Genomic DNA, 23,450 nt, shown 5'->3' on the forward strand with positions numbered 1-23,450 from the left:
TAGTACCGAACATACGGCGCCTCCGAGTTCAGCACACGTTCAGCTTGATGACGTCCCTCGAACTCTTGATCCAGCAGAGGGTCGAGGGAGAGTTTCGTCGGCACGACGGCGTGGTGACGATGATGGTGATGTGATCCGCGCAGGGCTTCACCTAAGCACTACATGAATATGACCGGAGGAGTAAACCGTGGAGAGAGACGCCACACACGGCTTGGAGCAATTGGTGTGTCTCCAAGGAGTGCCCTGCCCACGTATATAAAGGAGGGAGAGGAGGAGGCCGGCCACCAAGGGCGCGCCAAGGGGGGAGTCCTACTAGGACTCCTCTCCTAGTAGGATTCGCCCCCCCCTTGGGGGGTCGCGCCCCCTTCCCCTTGTCCAATTCGGACAGCCCATGGGGGGCGCGCACCACCCTTTGTGGGCTCCCCTCTCTCTCCCCTATGGCCCATGTTGGCCCATTACTTCCCCGAGGGGTTCCGGTAATCCCTCGGTACTCCGATAAATATCTGAAACGTCCCGAAACCATTCCGATGTCCAAATACTATCATCCAATATATCAATCTTTACCTCTCGACCATTTTGAGACTCCTCGTCATGTCCATGATCTCATCCGGGACTCCGAACAATCTTCGATCACCAAAACACATAACTCAATACAAATCGTCATCGAACGTTAAGCGTGCGGACCCTACGGGTTCGAGAACTATGTAGACATGACCGAGACACATCTCCAGTCAATAACCAATAGCGGAACCTGAATGGTCATATTGGTTCGTACATATTCTATGAAGATCTTTATCGGTCAAACCGCAATGACAACATACGTTATTCCTTTTGTCATCGGTATGTTACTTGCCCGAGATTCGGTCATTGGTATCCTTATACCTAGTTCAATCTGGTTACCGGCAAGTCCCTTTACTCGTTCCGTAATGCATCATCCCGCAACTAACCGATTAGTCACATTGCTTGCAAAGCTCATCGTGATGTGCATTACCGAGAGGGCCCAGAGATACCTCTCTGATACTCGGAGTGACAAATCCTTATCTCGATTTATGTCAACCCAACAAACACCTTCGGAGACACCTGTAGAGCATCTTTATAATCACCCAGTTACGTTGTGACGTTTGATAGCACACAAGGTGTTCCTCCGGTATTCGAGAGTTACATAATCTCATATTCAAAGGAATATGTATAAATCATGAAGAAAGCAATGACAATAAAACTTAACGATCATTATGCTAAGCTAACGGATGGGTCTTGTTCCCGTTCATCAAATTACAACACATGTCTTTGGTTAGAAACTTAACCATCTTTGATTAACGAGCTAGTCTAGTAGAGGCTTACTAGGGACACTGTGTTTTGTCTATGTATCCATACATGTATCAAGTTTCCAGTTAATACAATTCTAGCATGAATAATAAACATTTATTATCCACACATGTATTAAGTTTCCGGTTAATACAATTCTAGCATGAATAATAAACATTTATCATAATATAAGGTAATATAAATAACAACTTTATTATTGCTTCTAGAGCATATTTCCTTCACTCATCCCACTATTCCGCTTGGCGCGAGGCTTCAACGGGACCTGCACGGTCTATCCATCAGCACATTGACATGATTGTTACCAAAATTCTTGTTCCTGCGATCAAGCGGGAGGAGTACCGTGTAAATTTCCGGCATCCTGCTGTTGTGACAAGAATGCATCCTATAACAAAAATGTATCCGACATCCTCAATCTCAAGCTAGAAAAAGAAACGAGTCTCTTACTTACTATGAAAAAGTTACCAATATTTTTATCATTAACTTAAGACACAAAGCCTCTGGATTGACATGAGTAACATGAAAGACTTTGGGAAATATGAAGAAATTAGGCACATTTTTTTTGCATGACATGAAGTAGAAGTAAAAAAAATCAAAACGTCTCATCTGGTATTCAGTTCTGCATACCAAGGTTGCAGTTATACAAGTACAACAATTATTCAGACAAGATCAGCAAGGAGATGAGAGGATGCCCTCATAATTATTCTGAAAATCGGTAGTTGGAGTCAACTTGCTTAATTCTATATGCATGCATATTCAAAACAACATGGAGAATTGTTGTAGGTTAGCTTGGGAGTACCTTTTTAACATGGAGAATCGTTGTAGGTTGGCTTGCTGAATTCTGTGTGCATGCATATTTTGCAGTTGATTATGCGGCATCCTCATAGTGCAATCTTCTGCTGATTCGTTGGGAGTACCTTTGCCACCTCATCTGTTCAATATAATACTCCTCCCATACTGAACATTGAAGACCGCAATATCAATGAGATCTCTGTCGGGATCAAACACTTAAAGGTACTTTTGTTGTCGTTGCTAATTTATGAATATCAATATCAACAATGGACCTAGTTGGGCAGATGCAGGAGTAACTGTACTATGAACCTTGTTTGAAATAATTGTGCAATTAATTTCCCACGAAGATAATTGAACGTTTCTTGTGTTGAGGAAAGAATAGTCCACATGGACCAAGCACAGCTGCAATGGGTTGTCAGTCGCACACATGCTGATAAGCTTCCGTTGTGTCCTAATCTAAGCAGCAGGCTAATCACCTGATGATCTGAAAAGATGACATGAATGTTCAGAGCTTGCATGTGCAATTCTACCAGTGTCTTCAGACCAACCTCCAGAGCAACCTGCACGATCCATCCATCAGTGCATTGACTGGATTGTCAAAGTTGCCGACTTTGGTGTGCGACTGGGCACCGACGATCGCTGCAAGGAAGACGACAACATCAATGGCGGCGGTGCAAGTTACTGATCAGAACATATGGGCGAGTGCATGGAAGACAATCAAGAGAAGAGATTAAAGATGATCTCACTGGCGAGGTGTCAGTCCTTGGGCGCCGCTTTTCGCGCTGGTGGCCTTGCACGCGTCGCCGGGGTCGCTAGCCATGGCGTAACAAGGGCCAGTCGCATGACGCGGTGCCTGCGAGATCGTCCCTCTCCTCCGTGCAGCCCTCCGCCATGAACCTCCTACTCTCCGATGGGATCTGGCCGATGAACCAGCACCATCGCGAGGAAGGCGTCAAATCTTCATGGATCCGACGACAACAAACCTTGTTCCTCCTACGGAAACCTTGATCTGGACATCGACGGCCAGGGGCAAGCCAGGGCGGTTCTCCTCGCGGAGGCTGAGAGAGATGAGGGTCCCCTCAGAGAAGAACAGGCACGTGGAGAGCCCGGTGTGAGGGTGAGCGGAGGGTGGGTCTGCAGGCGCTACCGATGCAGGGGAGGGGGTAGGTTTGCTCGATCTATAGGGGAGCAGTGCGACCTTCGCCACTGCCTTGATGCATCCGATCAGTCGGGGAGGGGAGCTCCTGGCCTTGGACGAAGGGGGGAGGGAGGCTGAGACCCACCTAGGCCAGGCGCGTGGTCGGCTCCCGATGTACATGGCTGCAGGGGGAGGAGGTGGTGGCGCCGTGGCGGCTGGCTGGGGAGGGAGGCTGCGTTGGCCGGCTTATCCGTAGGGGCGGCGGCGCAGGAAGGGAGGGCTTGGGAGTTGGGAGAGGTAGGTCGGGGGTCCGATTTTTTTTCGTTGTGTGCGAGGGAGCCTCGTTCGCCCGATTTGTTCGCTGCGTGGGACGGGATTACGTGCGAGGGGCCACGTTGGTCCGTTTTTTTAACTGCGAGGGGTTTTCTTTCGTGAAGTGAGAGGTAAAAGCGAGGGAGTAATGGACGGTGGGAGGAGGGAGGAGGGAGGAGGGATGAAAAACACAAGACAAAGGTGGGAGGTGGAACGAAGGAAAACCGAACAAAAATAAACCATATCAGGCTACAAGTGCTACATTAGGAGCAAAGAAAAAAAATTAAGTAGGTACATAAAATGCTTTAATAATAAGATTTCTTTGTTATGATTTACACACTCAATTTTTTTAAATCGCTTATTTGTTTCCTAATTGATGTGACTAGCAAAAATGCTCGTGCGTTGCAACGGGTGGAAACAGTCCAGACGCCCTTACCCACTGAGCATGACTAAAAACCTCACCCTCATGCCCCTAACATAATAAACATGACGAATGCCTCATCCTCAGGTCCACATCTTTCATTTCAATATGACATGAGACCCATGTTTCTGCTTGTCCTCTTTGCGTCCTCATCGCCGGTGGACGCAGTACGAGCTGTCACTAACCAAGGTTGGTCAGGTCCAATAACTGGATCATTGAGCCTCCTTCGTGTCCGGTGAGATCAAGAGCGTTGAGCAAATATATTTTTTTAATCTTCCGGCTAATATAATAGGGAAAAGCACTGCACATAATATATGTCCGTGTTATCATGTAAACTGAATAGTTTGTGTCAGGTAAGCCATGAAATCTTAGTTTTTTCTTTTTGAGAGGTATGAAATCTTAGTTGGACTCCTATTTTTTTAGGTATAGATGGACACCTTATGCATTGTGACGGGTGTCACTGGCCGAGCGAGGCTGGTCGTACGTTAAGACGCGATGGAGAAAAATATTCCTTCCATATCCCTTGTTTAATAAACCGAACTACAACAATGCATCCCGGGGCATATTTTAATAATTCACCTAGTTTTATTAGTAGTATAGATTAAAAAAAGTTAGCTACAGTGCCTCCTAGTTTTCCAAAATTATTCATGTTTTGAAAAAATGTTTGCCTTTTCAAATTCAAAGTCCAAAAAATATTTGTGTTTTAACAAATGTTCGCGAATTCGGAAGAATCATTCATTACAGTACCTCCTAGTTTTTAAAAATTGTTCGTGTCTTAAAAAAGATTCAGCTTTAAAAAACAAAAAGATATTTTATTTTTAAATGTTCAAGATTAAATTTATTGTTCACAACTATGCAAAATATTTGCATTCGAAAATATATTCCTTTTGAAAAAAAAATAGTTTTGCTCTCAGTATATGACGCGGCTGTGGCTTAATTTGCGAAGTCGCACTACCAAGTAACAGCAAGTCACATTTAGTAGAGTGGCTAGCACTTTGAGGTGTCCAACGTGAGCACTTGGGTTCAATTCCTAGCAAAGCTATTTTTTTCTTGGACATTTTTCACTGTTGGTACAGGATCCGCTGATGGGCCGGCCCATCCTGGTTCTGTCGTAGATTGTTTTGGCAGAAACAAATCGGAGAGCAAGGGTGCGTTGACGTACGAAAAACATGTGGGTCCCATCATAAACCAAAAAAAGTGAAGAAACGATCCTCCCTTTAATATTAGGTAAAGATTGAGGATTTTTTTAAATCAATTGTTTGTTTCCTAATTAATGTGATTGAGCGATTTAAAGTAATATTAATTAATTTAGATTTGATCTTTAAAGATTGATTTTGATTGATTCTTTCATATAAAGACATTACTAAATAATCTACGTCAGCATGGAAAGTTCTGATCCGTTCAGATTTTTTCCGTTGTGTTAGAGGATGACGCGAAAATAAAGCAGTGGGTTGGTGGGTGGGGACGAAAAAACTAGACAAAAAGAGGGACAAAAAAAAAACATAAATACCAGCCTACCAATTGCTCCATTAGAAGTAGAAATGTTCTATGACCGCTTTCATCATTAACTCCATATTCCATACTTTCTTAAGATCAAAATTGTACGACTAGTTTACACTTTCTGGGACGGCCGAGTGATATGTGCTGAGCATCGAAGCCAACTTATAGTACGTCAATCCAGACATCCAGCAGTCTCTCAGTTTCGTGTCCAAGTACAGACAGGGGAGCTATATGGACCAGGCCGGCGCGGGGGAGGCCACGGCGGTGGCGGCGGCTGTGTGCGTGACGGGCGCGGGAGGCTTCATCGCCTCGTGGCTCGTGGAGCGCCTCCTCGCCAGAGGAGACTACGCGGTGCATGGCACCGTTCGTGACCCCAGTAAGATTTTCTTTTCTTGAGATGATCCCTTGTAAGTTTCTGCGACCATGTTAGTAAGATGCGGATCTATCCGTACGTGCAGGCGACCCCAAGAATGACCACCTGAGGACGCTGGACGGCGCCGGCGAGCGGCTGCGGCTGTTCAAGGCCGACGTGCTGGACTACGCGAGCGTGGCGTCCGCCGTGGCCGGCTGTGCCGGCGTCTTCCACGTCGCCAGCCCCTGCCCCGCCGCCAAATCCACGAACCCCGAGGTAACACCCCGACTGTCAAATCTGTAACACCCAAGGGCTCGCTGTTGTGCCTGTACTTTTTGGAAAATTTTACGGTAGTATATATAATTGGTTGCGCGGCGCAGGTGGAGCTGCTTGCCCCGGCGGTGGCCGGCACGCTGAACGTGCTCCGGGCCTGCCGCGAGGCCGGCGTCCGCCGCGTCGTGGTGGTGTCGTCGGTCCGCGCGATCTTCATCAACCCCAACCCTCCCGAGGGCCCCACCATGGACGAACACTGCTGGTCGGACGAGGAGTACTGCAGAGCCACCGAGGTGAATTTCCATCGTCTCTAGAGAACATCTTGACCCGCGAGATCATCTTACATTCTTGGTTGATCTCTGTGGTTTCTTAGAGCTGGTACTGCCTCTCCAAGACGCTGGCCGAGCGCGAGGCCTGGGCTTACGCAGAGAAGACCGGGCTAGACGTGGTGACCGTGTGCCCGCCGCTGGTGTTCGGGCCTCTGCTGCAGCCCACGGTGAACACCAGCAGCTTGTTCCTCATCAGATACCTGAAATGTATGCTACCCTTTCACATTCAGATAAATAAATACGCACTGCGATTATAAGCTGCGTTTGAATTGATTTTGATGTATCTGCAGGCGACGGCGTGGACGCCATGGACGACGGGGTGAGGAACATGGTGGATGTCAGGGACGTCGCCGACGCCCTTATGCTGGCGTACAAGAGCCCGGAGGCGGCCGGCCGCTACATCTGCAGCGCGCACGCCAGGAAGGTGTCCGAAATGGTTTCCGTCGTCAGGAGCCTGCATCCCAACCTGAACTACCCAAACGAGTAAGCGCCATCACTTAATCGATCTGTGCAAATTGCAAGCCGAGTATGAACTCTCGGGATTCTGATGACGGGGACAATGAGTTTGGCAGGTTCGTTCAGCTGGTGGGGGATGAGAAGGTGTTCAGCTCCGAGAAGCTGCAGAGGCTGGGGTGGAAGTTCAGGATGTTGGAGGAGACGATGAAGGACAGCGTCGAGTCCTACATGTCTGCAGGCATACTGAGCTGAGCTTGGCTATGGTGTCATCGAATAAATAATTTTACCCATGCAGGGATGTACCCGTGGGCAATCCACCGTTAGGTTTTATACTTTACTAGATGACCAGTTGCGCCATTGGCGCAAAGGCCAAGAGTAAGCCATGTATTGAAAGAGTGTTCATTAATATTATTTGGTCATATATTAATATGAGAAAAATTTCCACTTGCTATAAGTAACAGAACCGTTAATTAGTCAAACACATATCCACACCCGAGAAGCACATTGCACAGGGTTGAAACTTTTAAGCCTCACATTCCCAAGCAATCTTAAGGAGGGCCAACAGAATTGAAATCACTGATGCAAACAGTTAGTAATATTTATACACACAACTTCTTTATTGTGGTCATATGATGATGAAATCAGTACTTAAATCAGCACCAAGGATAGCCGATCAGACAAAAAAAAATCTGCATACCACTGAACAACACTATTATGCAGGACTCATTTTAAAAGGCCCTCAGTTCTAATTTCTATAAGAGTTTGAAGCTTTGGAGTCAAGGCTACGAACCTTCAAATCCGACCAAACATCTTACCATGCAAACACGGTAAAATGGGAAAGAAAGACTCTAAATGTGGCGTACCAAAAGCGGCTGAAAATGTTGAACGACCTGGGCGTGAGGAGTTGTGCCGGTGACCTGGTGACGCCGAGCAGCGCGTGGATGTGGGCCAGCCTGATGACGGTGGTGGCGGCGCCCTCTTTTTTTTAGTTTCCTATGATCCAAAGTAGGCGCTGGAACAAAGTAAATCTTTAAACACCTATGTAAGTAGATTCAAAACAATAAGAAGTCATTTAATCGATGGAATGTAGCATTATGAAAAATATATAGCAAAGTGATTTTGTGCATGCTAGTTGCAGCATCGGCACAACACATATTCTAGCAAACAGACCTATGTTTGACACATTCTACCACAAAGTGCCTGTCGAAAGGCTTCGGCACTGTGGCTCATGTAGAAAACTGAAAAATGGCTCAACTGTAGTAGCATGCATATCTAACATCTTTTGTCCTTTCATAAAGCAACGAAAGTTCAGAACATACAATCTTAAACCGGTGAGCGACTTGGTTTACATCATCTCCTAATTGACCTGAGCTACAAATTTATTTACCGAAACAACATAATGAAATATGATATATATCGTTCCTTAGAATGAGAAGCTACAAAATAGAAGAGGCATATGTTTATATGGAAGTATTCATATATCCTAGGCCGGGTTTTTACAGAGCAATCACGGGCATGCCGTTATACATCTATACAAAATGATCTGCGCAAGAAGGCTGCTTTAAAAGTAGTAAGGATTAAAGAAAAAAAAATGCATCACAACAATTCATTACTAAACAACGGAATGAAATACGATAGCTATCAATCCTGGTAACAGGAAGCTACGAAATATTTATATTATTATTTTGCAGGTAGAGGATTACATTTATATGTAAACATTCAAATATCCTAGGCCTGTATTTTGACCATGTAATCACAGATATGTCGTTATACCCCCACCTTTTCCTTTTACTCCGCATACAAGTTTGGTCAAACTGAAAATGGAAATGCATTATGTTTGAACACTGAAACCCCTCCTTGCAAAAGAATCAATTATAGCACCAGTTCTCATTCAATCTGATCTCTGACTGTGAGTTATTCTTGTTCTCTATAATTTAGCTTGGGGTTTCCACTTGTGTAGAACTGTAACAAATAAAGCAGGGCATGTAGCATCGGTGCTGGGCACTATTGGCATGCTTTGCACACGTATAACAGGCATGGGCAAAGGTGAGAGGGTCATGGTGTACTGCACGGCCTGGATGTGCACTGTGTGTATGCGTGAGGCTGTAAAGGAGAACAACAATGTGTAGCTTCTCCTCGCTTAAGCCATAAACAGAAAAATACAAAAACAAACTCAACACAAAGCTAGTGCTGGGGGAAAACCATCGAGTACCTTGTGTACATCCTTTCTCTGGTTGATTCTTGCTATCGATTCCTCTACGACAAGCCAAGATCTGAGTCTCATGTGTGTCCATAGGGGGAAAACAGAGGCGAGCGAGACTCCAGGCCTGTCAATCTCCTTCATTATCAGCTAAGTTGAATGGTTGTTGCCAGTAAGTGAAATGGGAATTGTACATCAAGATTCACGTAGCAGAAACGAATTACCAGAGGAAGGTGGGTAGTCTGCAAATGGTACAAAGGATCTCTTTTGAGCTGATCTGCTCCAAACGACTGGTTTCAAACTGAACAAGGAAATAAGCAAATGGACAAGTCGTCAGAAACAACCTTGCGCAAAATAATTTGAAACATCATTATGCAGTTTACTGTCATTAGAAACAACCTTGCATAATGGTATAATTTAGTTCCAAAGTATGTCCAGAGGTACAGGGGTACAGATCTAGTACATTTTAGTTTCAGAGTATGTCTAGAATCATACTAAATCTACAAAACCAGTATCCTTATCTGAAAGCACCCACACAGTTCATTTGATAGATGCAGTCAGCGGTAAAAGAAAAAAGGATGTTAGCAAATTAGAGCTGCACACACACCTCCAATAGTGTTTTGGCCTGTGTAGGAAACACGAACCCCCAAACACCTCGACCTCCTTGCCCAGTGGGGGTGGAGGCAATGGTGGCACTTCTCATGACGCAGAGGAGGCAACGACGCGGTCGAGCGGTGCCGGCGCCACCCCAGACGATATCAAGATCGGGCGAGACGAGGCGGCGACCAGGCGAGCAAGCACCATCAGAGCGCCGTCGTTGGGGAGCAGCAGCGGTGTGCAGCGCGGGAGTACTGCGGCAGCACGGAGGCACGGGAGAGAGGGAGAGAGGGGGGGCAGGAGGCCGTGGCTGCCTCGTTTCCTCTCTGAGATCGAGATCGAAAGAGAGTACCTGAGAGGAAAAGAATGTTAATGGCGAAGGATATGTATCATGCGCAGTAAATTGTAAAAAGAAATACCCTGAAGTGAGAATTTTTGGTCGCAGTTTGCAGCTTCCTCATAAGCTTAGGCATCTTCATGCTTACTATCACCCTGTCAAGCACAATAATAAGCAACGTAAACATATCCTCACTGAAATTGCATCGTTGATCAAGATGAGAAAACTGATGACTTAGATAACAAAACCAACCTTCAGATGGCAATTAGCAATCTTGATGTACACAGATGAAGCTCTGTTCCTTGCAAACCAAGTTGGTAGCAACACAACAGAATAAGGGGATGAGTGCTTAGACATTAAGCCATTAAACAAACTCGAAATTGCAGATCACCCTGTCAAGCACGGCATTACACCAACCAGCAGGTAGTGGTGCCACCTCCACACAAAGTTACTAATTCATCCTAAAGGAAAAATCACATCATGAGATGGAAAGGATGGAATTAAATCACTAACTCACGCACTCTGCACACGGTAACGGCCAACACCGGTGTTGCTTCTCACGTAATGGCCAAAGGCGGAGGCCGGCTCCTCGACCCAGCTCCGGCTTTCGATAATTTGACTAATAGTCTAACAGAAAGCATATTATTAACATCCATAATTTGGATTGGGTAATCTAGAACAAGTGATTCAACTTCTATAATCTGACCCTGCTAACACATGATTTATTGGATAATTTGGACTGTTGTGCAAAATTTAAGAGCGGAACTAATTGTTCAATTTCTAATTTTTTACTTGGCATATCTTCTGAGTAAGGTGAGCTCATTCTCTAAAGCAAATACAACAGTTTTCGGGAAAATGCTTAGAAACAGTAGCGGCAAGTTGAAGATCAAGTTGGACAGAGTAAGGTCTAAATGGCATCTCCCTTTTTCTAAAAGGCAAAAGATTGAGTAAAATCTGTCTTTTGGATAGAGCAAATATATAGCTTCAGAAATAAGAACAAAGCCATGAACACAGCATCGAGGAATCAGTATAAGAACAAAGCAAATATTATACTGAAGGTTGAGTAAAATCTGTCTTTTGGATAAAATAAGAACAAAGCCATGAACAGAGCATTGAGGAATCAGTATAACAATTTTGAAACACAATAATTTCGAAATCTTGCAAAATCACAACAGAAATTTATGTAGTTATGAACAATTGGAAATACATTATACTAAAGGTTGATTAAAATGTGTCTATTGGATTGAGCAAATATGTAGTTACAGAAATTTTGCAAAATCAACACAAAACAAGAATCTCATTTAATGAAAACAAATCTTTCATTACCTATGATCAGAATTAGGTATTGCGAAAATAAATCACTCTACTCGCTAGAGATCAGATAAGGAAAAGAAAACTAATGAGTGACAACTTCTAAGATATTGATCAGTTAAGGAAAAAAATTGTTGATGACATTATTAACCTATCACTTTGTAGAAAAGCATGAGAAACTAACAGAAATGACCACATATACTTGCAAGTGCACCACTAAGAAAAGCAATCAGGCATGTTTTCTGGGACTCTGTCCCTGCTATTTAAAAGAACTGCACTAACAGAACAAGGCTAAGGAGGAGCAAAATAAGGACAATACCGGAAGTCATGCAAGTGGGTAGACATATGTGCTGCCATAACTTGAAAATCACGAGCTTCAGCAAGAAACACATGCAAAGACGAAAAAGAGTTTCAACAAGAAACACATGTAAAGATGAAACAAGTTTTTTTCAGCTAGCAGAAGATTACCAGTTTGTCTTACCCAGGCACACTGCCATAACTTGAATGTAGCTTGTACATATTATACGTATTCACTGTTTTATTGAGATAGTATATCAACACTATAATGCTGAAAATGCAAGCAGATCAACAAAACTGCACTACAATCACCCATACACGCCACTAAATTTTATATGAGCACCTAGAACTATTTTATGGTGATAAAACAGGAAGCGCGTTGGCAACACAATTGTAAAATAAACTATATTCAAGGAAATCTGCACTTGCCCTGTTTGATAGCAAAGCATTTTCTGAGAATACCACAGTTTTTTAGACTACCATGCTGAAAAACAGCCCACGTGCGTATTCATGTGCCTCTCAACACATATCTCCTGCCATGTATTGTGTGAACAAATAAATAATCTATATACTGGAAAAAATAATATAATGAACTTGAAGAAAACAACTATATCATTCTGACCAACTTTGTTCAAACACGACCAGACTCCAGACCACATTTTTTATGTCATTAGTTCTAAAAGGAGCGATAGAAGAGTGCTGGAGGTACAAATAAGAATCATTTCATATTACAAATAGAAAATGTGAGAAGGACTGCTGGAGGTACAAATAAGAATCATTTCATATTACAAATAGAACATACCTTTGCATCAGTAGTTGTCGATTAACAATACATTCAGACATCCAATAGATCCAAAGTGCACACATAATTACAGTATAATTGTAGACCACAGGGTATCCGTTGCCAAGTTATTTATTGTTCCATGGCCTGTAAAAATGAAGAGTAGTGTAGTGTCACACTATTGGTACAGAAAAATTGCTGCAACTACGAAAAGAAAAACTGATTTTTTTTGTTTATGCACAGTATAGTGCCTGGCCATCAATATTATTGCAGTAAATGTCAGAAATCATATAAACACATATATCAGGAAGTTATTCTAATACTCTAGTAACATAATATAATAACTAATATATTAACAACACTATTGCTTGAAGGGTCCAATCAGAAGCTCCTACTTATTTTAGTCTGCCAAGCAATCTGTGTGTGCTGCAATCTTCAAGCAAAATTTACTTTTTGTATAGATCACAATAACAAAGGCAACAAGCGGTAGATTCATGAATTTGTTGCTGCTACCCAGATAGAAAATTGAAGGCAGCCTACCTCATCTTCCCAAGTTGATTGTGAGACTTACTTTATTCCAGAACGTGATGTCCATGTGCCACCAAAATGGCTCCCACGGATGCCATTGACACCACTACTTGCTAGTTATTCCAGAGTTGATAGTGAGAACATTCTACATCTGCAGCCATAAAAAATAATCAATTGAATGGAGTCCTTATAACGGAGAAACATAACTTGAAGGCAGCAATCCATGATATCCATCAGTTCAGACACAACAATAGCAAATAGGAGAAGTTAAGAAAGAGAGGTCGGGGAAGAGAGAGAGGGCACAAAGGGGAGAGGGGGAGTACATGCGTGTCAAGGGTAGCCTGGCCTCGCCGGCGTGCGTCCCTCCCACTCCAGATCAGGAACCTGGGAGAAGGTGAGGAGAGGTGGCGACGAGGTGCGCGCCAGCTAGCGCGGCTGCTGCTCCCCTTCTCTTGTCGAGGCCGGACTGAGGACGCGCTGCGGCGGGTGCTCCTCTCCTCTTGCTGACGCGGTCGGTCTGTGGTGGACGCGTGCGAGGAGGAGGAGGCCCCGCCGCCGCCGGGCTTGTCCACCGCCATGGATTTCTCTCCGATGCGGCAGGGGTTTGGGGCGGCGATGCGGCGACAGCAGGAGCGGAGGCGGCGGCAGCGGCGGCGACAGGAGTAGTAGGCGGGGAAGAGAAGAGGCAGGAGGGGGAGGAGAGTGCGGGAGCGGGCGACGGCTAGGGTTTGTCAACTGAGCGACTGAGTTTTATACATCTAGACGTGAAATTACTAAAAGGTAAACGCTTGCCACCGGCAGACCGGCCGAAGTTTCGGCCGGTCGAGCGTGCATCGTTCGATCTCTTTGGCGATGGAAGCTCCTGGTTTAGCCGCATCATCACACACAGGTACTAATTACTAAACGCGTGGCTGTTGGGGGCCCAGGCACCGCCGGTGAGTCGCGTCTTCTTTTCCTTATCCATTCGATGCTCATCCCCATTCCTATCCAGCGGACGCGTCTTCCTCCGCAGCCACGAAGCGCGTTCGTGGCCATGGCCGCCGGCAGCTCGACGCGCCTTGTTCGAATCGTGTGTGGATCGCCGGCGCCGGATGCATCCCTCTCCATGGCCGTCCGCAGCCAGGGGCGCGCTCGTCGCGTCGCCTTGTCCGCCTCCGGCAGCAACTGGATGTGCGCCATCTCCATGGCCGCCACAGCCAGGGTGTGCCGGTCGCCATGGCCAAGCTACAACCGACCACGGCGACGGCGAGTTTGTGCTGGAACCGAGGGGGTTTGCTGGAACCAGGCATTTTTTTGCTGGATCCACCTTTTGTTTTGCTACAAACCCTTTTATTTTTTGCTACCATCCCCATTCGATTTTTGATGAACATCTTCGTTTTTCGTTTTTTGCTGGAACTGGTGCCCCGCTGTGCTGCAACCAACTGGTGTATGTGCTACAAGGTTAGTGCCTCACCAGAGGAAGCTACATCCAGCGGCGAGGAGTGTTGCATCCAACGCCGTTTGATGTCGGGGAGCTGCAACCGTGCACGCCGGAGCTGCAACCGACTACTGGGGGAGCTGCAAGAGGGGTGGCCGCTTTTTGTCCATGCTTTTTTTTTGCCGAACCAATTTTTCGTTTTTGCTGGAACCCATGTATTTTTTTGCTGGAACCGAAATGATTTTTTGCTTCATCGGTGTAGAGCTCTCAAATTCTCATCTTTTTTTTATGGAACCTAAGTTTGTTTTTGCTGGAACCGTTTTTTGATTTTGCTTCAACAGACCACCGGACTTTGACCCGCTGTGAAGTTTTTTTGCTCGAAGAAATTTGTTGCTTCCAGATTTTTGTTGCCTGACACTGACCCGCAGCGAGCCGGAGACGCAGAGATGCTGCAACCAGCCACCTAAGTGCTACCATGGGCATCACCGGAAGCTAGATCAAACAAATTGTTTTGCTACCACTAACTCTTTTTTACTGGAAACAGCTCCAAATTTTTTGCTTCCACCATGTTCTGTTTTTTGCTGGATCCAGTCTCTTTTTTTTGCTTCCACCATGATGGCGACCACCGGCAGCGACGACGGCGACCGGCGGCCGGCAGCGACGACAGCGACCGGTGGGGAGGGCAGCGACAGGCGAGCGCGCGGGCGGTGCTTCGAGGCCGGGCGCATCGCTCATCCATGGCCGCGGGATGAAAGTTTTTTGTAAAAGAAAAGACGTCTGATGGAAGATGAGGAGAGAATCGTGCGGCTACGCGTTGTTCGATCGAACGCTGCTGGTACGACCGGCCCAAAGTTGGGCCGGTGCGCCGGCGCCTAATAGTGCCCTTACTAAAATGTCCAGTGGGGCACCGAATTAACAGGCGGTGGCATAGCGATTTAAAGGCGACATGGAGGCAACGGTTGTGACTACGAGTCTAGGAGGGTTTATATGTTTAATTTGAAGAGAGAGAGAGTTAGAGTGAAGACAACATGCATGCATGCATTCACTCATGCCATACATATGACATGCATTTTATTTTTATCCTCATATTTTTAATGACTAATATCTTTTGAACCAAATGTCCATTATTCAAACTTGTATATTTGAATTTGTGGTGACATGACCTTCAGAACAAGATCAGTTTCGGATATGTTTTAAATATATTTTATTTTATATGTTTCAATTATCTCTAAAATAACTTTCATAAAACACTAAATTGTTTCACTATTTCATAAAAGTTTTTTCTAATATTTTGCACATTTTCACAAACTAGAATATTGAACTCACAAAGACACAAATATATTTGATATAGTAGTAAATTCAACACAATGAAACAGCCAAGTTCTCATATTTCAAATAACTAATTTCACATATTTTGGCGCGGGGAAATAAGCACCTTGACAAACACACTAAAAAAATTGAGTGAAATATGTGGACAACAACTTAGACGTGTTTGAAATAGTCAATTTCACATATTTTAAGTAACCTATTTCACGTATTTCACTACTTTTTTATTTTTATATTTCAATTATCTTTTAAATCGCTTTTATAAAACATAGGATTGACCCGCTATTTCATAAAAGTGTTTTTGACTGTTTCGCTAATATCACTTAAAAAACTATTTCACTCATTCATAAAACACATTACTCTCATTTGCAAATACCAATTTCACTGCAAATTTACGAAATATATTGAAATGTATTCCGCTCATTAAAACTATCAGTTTCAAACACTGAAAAATTTGTTTCACAGCAAAAAATAGTTTTATTTCACTTTTATTCAAATAACTTATTTCACTCATTTCAGAAAACACACTGCACTCATTTACGAAATATAGATTTCACCCATTTCACTAGTTTCAGAAAACACATTACAGTCATTTGCAGAAAACGTATTACACTCATTTCACTAGTTTCCAAAATAAGTATTTCACAAATTTGAAGCAACGCATTTAACTGATTTGGAAAACTGATTTCACTCATTTCGATAACGGATTTCAATCATTTCGAAAATTATAATTTGAAATGGGTGAAATTAATTTTTGATATGACTGAAATAGAAAAATTAAACTAGTTTAAATATATTCAAGATTGGTCTCATTCTAAACATCTTATGTTCAATAATTTGAATATATGAAAATTTTAAATAATAGAACAATGCTGTAAAAAATATTGGCCATCTAAAAATGTAAACAAAAATAAAATGCATGGACTTGTTTGAGAGAGAGGAGAGATGTTGTATGCATGCGTACAACCCACTGCAAAAAGTACTGCCACTCCTGACATGGGCCCTATTAATCTAACATTGATTTGACTATATACAAAAAAAATTACTGCCACAATACATGGTTATACATATGAGTGGGTACCATTTAAACACACATCGCAAAGCATGTGAACGGTGGATGGTTAGCTGGTGGCTCCCAGCACCGGTAAAAGAGACTTTGCGATGGTGTCACTGGTGTGCCCAAGGTTGCGCGCGGAGTGTAACCAGGTGGGCATTTTGTATCCTAAAGAGCGCTGCAGATGTGGCGCTAGTTTCAGCTCAAGGATATCACGGGAGCTAATGCGATGATCAAACGGTAGTGTGAAATTGTATTTATCAAACTAGTGTGACAAATAGTGCCACAATAGCTATATGTAAGTTGACTGAATTTGTAACTTGGATAAGTCAGTTTTCTGGGAGAAGGAGCGGTTGAAGGAGGAAGAAAAAAAATGGTCGTTGAATCTTAATCTAATGGCACAAAAAATGACTTATCCAAAATAACTTTTAGACAACTTGGGTATAGGCGGTCCGAAAAATACCCATGTTTCGTAAGTTGTTCACATTGCAGATATGATACGCAACGCAAGATACAAAGTTTCATGACCATTTGTATCTTTTTTATAAATGATGTTTGACTCGCATTAAAAGAATACAAGGATCACTTGAATGCCACTACAGGTACATGTGAAGAAATGATTAAGAGAATTGTATTTGTGAAAGAATGACAACACCAACGCACACGCAAGGAATAAAAAAAGGACGTCAAAAAGAACAAACTAGCATGCGGCAGCAGGCATCAACATCATCCACTAATTATGTCATCACTCAGACCGTGGAAAAGGTATTTCAACATCGATGCCTCCAAAATGGGATGACACATGAGCGTTGCCGTTGCCAGATCCGACCACGAAGGCTAGATCTTGATTTTTCAACCCTAAGAGGAAGTTAGAGCAAACTTCAGACAATGCCTTCAACAAGGGTCCCCTATGATCATTTGCATTTCGCGTCTTAGTTGATTACTTGTCTAATCTTTCCTCAAGGTATCTTCTCTTTCTATGTTCTTTTATGTATTTCTGTGGTCTGGTTATTTCAAATCATTCTACCACAATCATAACTATCCATCTTATACTTAAGGCTTCAACATTTCCAATGTTTCAATGAGCATGAAAACAAATCATGGGATTCGTGGATTGTTCAAAGAAAGAAGAAAATTATGGACATAGCGATGTCGTGACACAAAATTCATCTTGAGGAAAAACTGCAAGCACATGTGAGGATACTAGTGATGTCCTTTTAGATTCGGACAACATGCATAATCAAGAGAAATTTATACGGCGTAGCTAGAGAATGAACAAAGTAGACACCATAGTGTACTTGCCCAATCTTTTACTGTGCGACTTCAATGATGCGCTTGCAATTAGTATCGCGGCGCTCACAGTCAAAATCGATGAAATCACACGCACGCACGCATGCACACACCTTGATGAAAAGTGCAAGTGCATGGACGGGGAAATATCTAGTGCACCCAGTCATCTTGTGCTACCTGTGCACCAAGTTAATAAAGTCCAATTTATGAATGTCAAAAAGATCTGAACAAAAGGAATGTTGTACTAGCAACAAGAATCTGTAGTACTATAAAATTTGAGATCCAAATTGAAAACACAGCATTAGACACAAAAAAGACAAATTCACCGATGATATAGAAAATGGGCTGAATTCAAGGCCCAGGTTGCATTAGGTACTATTCACAGCATGATTTTGTCTTTTTTGTTTCTAACAATGTACGTTAAATTTGAATCCAATTTTTTTACTATGGTAGATATGTGTCATACCTAGAACAAGGAGTGACATTCAGGCGATGCAACTTTTATACCTGAACGTGGGGAAATGGTTTAGCGACAGGAGAGCACATTGAGAGCAAGCAATTTGTTTTTACTTTATAGTTAATTTGTTTTTCATTTTTGTTTATATGTTTTCACCTTTTTATGTTTCTCTTTATGCGAGATATTAATATTTTTATTTTTTAAAATGTGTGAACACTTTTTAAAAAATCATGATTATTTTTATAAAAAACATGAATAGTTTTTAAAATTATTTGAAATCTCTTAAAGTTCTTATATTTAGGAATGGAGGGAGTACATATTACTTTTGTGTAAATATGTTTCATAATTCACGAACATATATAGCGTGATTTATATCGTTTGTTTATCAAAATTCCGGAAAACCTCATACCTATGTGAATGGGCCACGCTGACCTCTCGGGCCGTTAAGCCCACGACGCTCGCTCCCCGCACTATAGCAACGCCCGGCGCCGCCTCCTCCCCAACGCGTCGTCCCGTCGAGCGCCACCGCACCGGTTTCCTTGCCGTCGCGCGCCACCGCTGCTCTCCTATCCGCCTTCACCATACGTTGCCGGCCCTGCTACCCCTGCTCATAACCGTCTCCAGGATTCCTTCGCGGGCGCCGCGGGCCGTCTTCTGGAAGCGGATCGGAGGCGGCGAGCGGGCGGGGAAAGCGGCGGCCAGAGGAGATGCTCAAGTTCCTGTCCAGGGTGGTGGTGGAGTACAACCCGCTCGACCCGCGCAAGGCGGCGGCCGTGGAGCTCCTCGCGCAGTGCAACGGCCGCAAGGCCAAGGACTCCAACCCCACCTGCTCCGTCGAGCTGCGGCGCCTGCCCTCCCCGGCCGCGGCCGAGGACCCCGAGGCCCAGCCGCCCCCGCGCGTCCTCGTCACCTACCTCAACGGCGCTGAGGAGGCCTTCGTCGCCGCCGACGGCGCCACCGCGCAGGGCATGCGCGACCAGATCCTCGCCCGCGGCCGCCTCCTCGAGACCGAGCAGCTCTTCCGCGAGGCCGGGGAGAAGTGGCCCGTCGTCATCCCCGAGGAGGAGCTCGGCATGTCATTCCCCGGTATCAAGGTGCCTCTTCTACTCCTGTTTCGTTAACTTCACTTTCTGTCGAACACCTTGCACGCGTGCGCGTTGTGTACCGAAATCCCTCGTCCAAACATTGGAATACGGACAGTTGCTTACGTCGTCGCTCTTTCAACCTGTATATGTGGTCATGGAACCTTTTTTACAATGCATAACATTCTTATGTGCGTCAGAGTGTTATGCTGTTATTCACGTGTAGAATGGATAAGTAGGATTATTACAAATTTTGAATTTATGTTTTGGTTAATTAATACAGATGTAGCGTTACCTGTGTTGTGTTTTGACTGTAGACTTATATCATGTTTCACATATATCACCTGCGTCATATTTGTCTATGTATGCTGGATGCTCATTTCGGTTGTATTGCTACTGTTGGGTTTTATCTAGCCTCTTTTACCTTCCTTCTGTTCATCAAACATTGCTAACATTGTGTAATTTGTTCTCTTCAACATTTTGTATGGTGGGTGATTATATAGCTGGTCTGCAATTATTGCTCATTTCATTGAGTACCAACTAACATGTATGCATACTTAAATTTTTCTGGCATTGAATCACTTCACCGATTGATTGTGTGCATGTGTACTGGGAAAATCATTGGAAATGACATTAAAATGCATGATCCTTTCTTGTAAACTGTTTGTCAAGGTGTACTGTGCCTTTTTTTTTTATAAGAAAATGTCAAAGTGTACTATTTATGTGCAACATGATAAATATCGTTTGGCATTATCCAGTTCTATAAAAGGAATTAGGATCACCACTGGTTTTAGCATTTATAATCCAGTTTGATAAGGGGAACTATGACTGCAAGCCCATAAGCTGGTACTATGCATTTAGCCCTGGCTCATGAACATACTCTTTTGTAGTCATTCATAACATTGGAAGTAAAATACTGGGTTTTGATTTTAAAAGTCAATAAGATGTAACTTTGATTGCATATTAGATCTCTTTAACCATCATTCATATGATTTGGCTGCATGCATTTTAGGGCATCATCCTTTTTTTTAACTGTCTGTGGTATCAGTTATTTATTTTGTTCTTATTTTTAAAAGATGTCTACTAATCTTAGCAGTACCTTTATTCTTGGGTGTCCATAGGGCAGTCAAGCAAAAACACCTATACACCATTTTGACTTTTTTTTCTTGTTTTGTTCACCTACTTGTTAGTTGGTTTTATATATTGTTTATATAAGCTCTTTCAGGGTTTAATTTCTACTCTGTAGGTAAGCGTTCCATGATTTGTCTAGACATTTTGATGTTCCACTCCTACAGAAACGTGTGCCTAGGTCCTTCTAGGAAAGAAATGCTTACATACTATCCCTAGCCCTTTACATTTTTATTGAGAGAATACTGCTTTGGCTCATTACCTTTGTAATAAGACATAAACATGTTCTTTTTCATTAACGCAGTAGTTAGTCATCCTGCCTGTTTTGTCGGAAAAAATAAATTGCACGAGCATATTGAGTGGCCATTTTACATGCCTCCTCAGTCAACCTTTTACATAGTATTCTTACCTTTTTAGGAACACCTTTATTTAATCTAGATAATAAAGAGTGCTTTGTGTTCCTAAATGCAGATAAATTTTAGTTTCTAAAGAATTTCCAATCTGCATAAGTAGAACCTGAACATAGTTTGATTTTAGATTTACTATAATCAAGCATGGTTTCATTTGTCATAACTCAGTAACATTTTTATCGAAGTTGTTTTAAAACTAGTTTAGAAACTGCCATTAGTAGAAGAAGACAGTATGATATGTAACATGTACTTGCATGGCTATGCATATCTTTCGAGGAAGAGTTTGCTAATAATTGGATTGAACTTCCATATGGTTCTCTTGGGCACAAGATTTCCATTGAAATACTCAGACAACCATCTGCGCATTGCACACTAGTTCCTGGACTCTGGATAACACTTATTTCTAATTACCCGCTTGTATTGTTACCTGACATATAACTATTTTAACCAGACATTTGTCTTGGGCACAAGTTTTGTAAGTACATAGGTAATGAAATGCACATTGCAAGCTCCAATAGTTCCTGGGTATCCTATACGTACTTTCTAATTGCCCATACTGTTACCTAGCTGTGTATACAGTACATACATACTTCTGTATGTTGTGTATGATAGTGCATTTCTTTCTGCTTGCGGACCCTTTATTCTTCACAGTAGCACAGAATTTGATTTGATGCTGTTGCCAGATGTGTTTCACACACCAAATGTTATTTTCCTTAAAAAGAATGATATTCTTGTTTCCACCATTTTATTTCCTTTTTTCCTATAATTGCATGAAATTCACTACACATACTTACCTCTAGTCTCTGCCAGCCTGCCATGCCCACTTTCATGTTTGAAGAAGCATATTTGTTCCTATTGGGCCATGGTATATGCCATTGATGTGCTGGAGAGTCATTTACATGTAAAATTTAGGAGTTATGCACTTTTCATTTTGGTGATGTTTAGATGCAATATTCTCAAGATATCTAAGTCATATGCAGTCACGTTGCTCCTAGAGATTATCGGTTTCAAAGTGCGGGTGCTATTTCTAGTTTTTTTTATAGTCTCGATGATACCATGGACATGCATGGTAGATTTATTTTCTTCTTATACAGATGTTCCCCATCATTGTATTAAACCCTTGTGTTCCTAGGGATTAAGGAAAAACATACTACTCCCTCTGTTCGAAAATAGTTGACTTGAACTAAAACCACGTCAACTATTTTCGAATGGAGGAAGTACATATTTACAAGATTGACTGCTTTATTGAATTGAGGTGCTCCTCGGCATATCTGCGTCATTCATGGTAGGTCGGGATGTTTTTTGTACACATGTTTAGGTTGCTTGTGAGCAATCCCATCTTAGTCACTTGTTAGTAGTACCGGAAGTTGGTAGGATCACAAGGTGGACTGGGCACCCCACCAGGGGGTTCCTTTATGGGACTGAAATATATGTGATGTGAGTAATTTGGTTTATGCTCGAATTTTCAATTAAATTGACCAGGCTCTCGTGATGCGGGCGATTTGGATGCATGCTTGAATTTTCCATCCGATGTACCAGACCTGCTATTGTTCAGTACTTGGTACTCCCTCCGATCCAAATTAATTGAGTGTTAATTAATTTGTATTGGAGGGGGTATGAGTTTGTTTTCCCCCTCGTGAATTCTAAATGGAAATCCTGATGTATGTTTTTACTTTCCAGCCAAAGAAAGCCGAGGAGAAGCCCCAGGCTTCGTGATCAAGGCAGAGCTCTTTCAGTCTGGTGTGGTTAACTAGCAGTACATCTGTTCTCTCGCATTTGGGAGCTTGTCTTCATTGACTAGTTCAGGTTCAGGGCATGTCCCTTGTTCGTTTCTCTTTTCTCGGAACATGCTATGCTGAGTAGCCCATTTGGTGTTGATTTTACAACCCTGTTCTAGAACGATCAACTGTGAACCAATTTATTCAGAATAAGTTTGCTCTGTGCTCTTGTAGCGGTATTCACTGCGCATTTCTCTGAAGTCTGAGATGAAGTGCTGTAATCATGTTCGTAGCATTAGTTTCAACAGAGAGAAGTCCATATTACAACCCTGGACTACCACCGAAGTCTAATGTACAACCTTAAACTTCAAAACCGTCTGTTTTGCAACCCCGAACTTCCAAAGCCGGGCAAAAACCAACCCTCTTCACCTCAAACCATTTTTTGACTGGTTTTCAATGGTTGACTGGCTAGTCAGCGCCTAGTCAGCTGCCATGTCAGCATGGGCACTAAACCAATCCCATCTCTTTCTCTCTGTACAGTTCCTCCCCACCCGACCCCATCTCAACACGCATCCCCGCTGCCGTCCCCTGGTACCCCGTCCCGATTAGCTCCACCGCCGG

General features: G+C 43.2%; 2 protein-coding genes and 2 long non-coding RNA genes across 15 annotated transcripts; 2 read left to right on the forward strand and 2 right to left on the reverse strand.

Moving 5' to 3' along the window:
* Positions 1-1,354: 1,354 nt before the first annotated feature.
* LOC109736650 (uncharacterized) lies at positions 1,355-3,650 on the reverse strand. Its single transcript, XR_002226441.4, has 3 exons — positions 2,862-3,650; positions 2,123-2,754; positions 1,355-1,642 (listed from the first exon to the last, which is right to left on the reverse strand). It is a non-coding gene; the product is annotated as an uncharacterized lncRNA (long non-coding RNA).
* Positions 3,651-5,543: 1,893 nt separating this feature from the next.
* On the forward strand, positions 5,544-7,334 carry LOC109736771 (cinnamoyl-CoA reductase 1-like). Its single transcript, XM_020295980.4, has 6 exons — positions 5,544-5,862; positions 5,945-6,114; positions 6,219-6,404; positions 6,485-6,647; positions 6,731-6,923; positions 7,013-7,334. Exons 1-6 carry the CDS (start codon positions 5,718-5,720, stop codon positions 7,146-7,148), a joined length of 993 nt encoding a protein of 330 aa, XP_020151569.1. The 5' UTR covers positions 5,544-5,717; the 3' UTR covers positions 7,149-7,334.
* A 132-nt stretch (positions 7,335-7,466) lies between these two features.
* Positions 7,467-13,671, reverse strand: LOC109736658 (uncharacterized). 11 transcript variants are annotated; one of them, XR_005762015.3, is made up of 11 exons: positions 13,271-13,671; positions 12,991-13,098; positions 12,441-12,566; positions 11,661-12,171; positions 10,422-10,491; positions 10,283-10,325; positions 10,113-10,185; positions 9,704-10,045; positions 9,321-9,397; positions 9,109-9,223; positions 7,467-7,908 (listed from the first exon to the last, which is right to left on the reverse strand). It is a non-coding gene; the product is annotated as an uncharacterized lncRNA (long non-coding RNA). The 11 variants fall into 11 exon arrangements; XR_005762018.3 differs by having other exon boundaries at positions 10,283-10,331; XR_002226454.4 differs by lacking the exon at positions 11,661-12,171.
* A 5,290-nt stretch (positions 13,672-18,961) lies between these two features.
* Positions 18,962-23,058, forward strand: LOC109736694 (uncharacterized). Of its 2 annotated transcripts, XM_020295910.4 has the most exons (3): positions 18,962-19,585; positions 22,594-22,672; positions 22,792-23,058. In XM_020295910.4, the coding sequence occupies exons 1-2, from the start codon at positions 19,199-19,201 to the stop codon at positions 22,627-22,629; spliced, it is 423 nt and encodes a 140-aa protein (XP_020151499.1). In that variant the 5' UTR covers positions 18,962-19,198; the 3' UTR covers positions 22,630-22,672; positions 22,792-23,058. The 2 variants fall into 2 exon arrangements, with proteins under 2 accessions (XP_020151499.1, XP_020151491.1); XM_020295902.4 differs by lacking the exon at positions 22,594-22,672 and having other exon boundaries at positions 18,968-19,585.
* Positions 23,059-23,450: the final 392 nt, after the last annotated feature.

This window comes from Aegilops tauschii, chromosome 7 (assembly GCF_002575655.3).
Source record: "Aegilops tauschii subsp. strangulata cultivar AL8/78 chromosome 7, Aet v6.0, whole genome shotgun sequence".
Classification (NCBI taxonomy): Eukaryota; Viridiplantae; Streptophyta; class Magnoliopsida; order Poales; family Poaceae; genus Aegilops; species Aegilops tauschii.

What these genes read in the sequence shown, in the direction of transcription:
- LOC109736771 (XM_020295980.4), top strand. Translation starts at nt 5,718, where the DNA reads ATGGACCAGGCCGGCGCGGGGGAGGCCACGGCGGTGGCGGCGGCTGTG. An exon ending in TGGCACCGTTCGTGACCCCA is followed by an intron (nt 5,863 to 5,944) that starts GTAAGATTTTCT and finishes CCGTACGTGCAG; the next exon opens with GCGACCCCAAGAATGACCAC. An exon ending in CCAAATCCACGAACCCCGAG is followed by an intron (nt 6,115 to 6,218) that starts GTAACACCCCGA and finishes TGCGCGGCGCAG; the next exon opens with GTGGAGCTGCTTGCCCCGGC.
- LOC109736694 (XM_020295910.4), top strand. Translation starts at nt 19,199, where the DNA reads ATGCTCAAGTTCCTGTCCAGGGTGGTGGTGGAGTACAACCCGCTCGAC. An exon ending in TGTCATTCCCCGGTATCAAG is followed by an intron (nt 19,586 to 22,593) that starts GTGCCTCTTCTA and finishes TAAATTGACCAG; the next exon opens with GCTCTCGTGATGCGGGCGAT.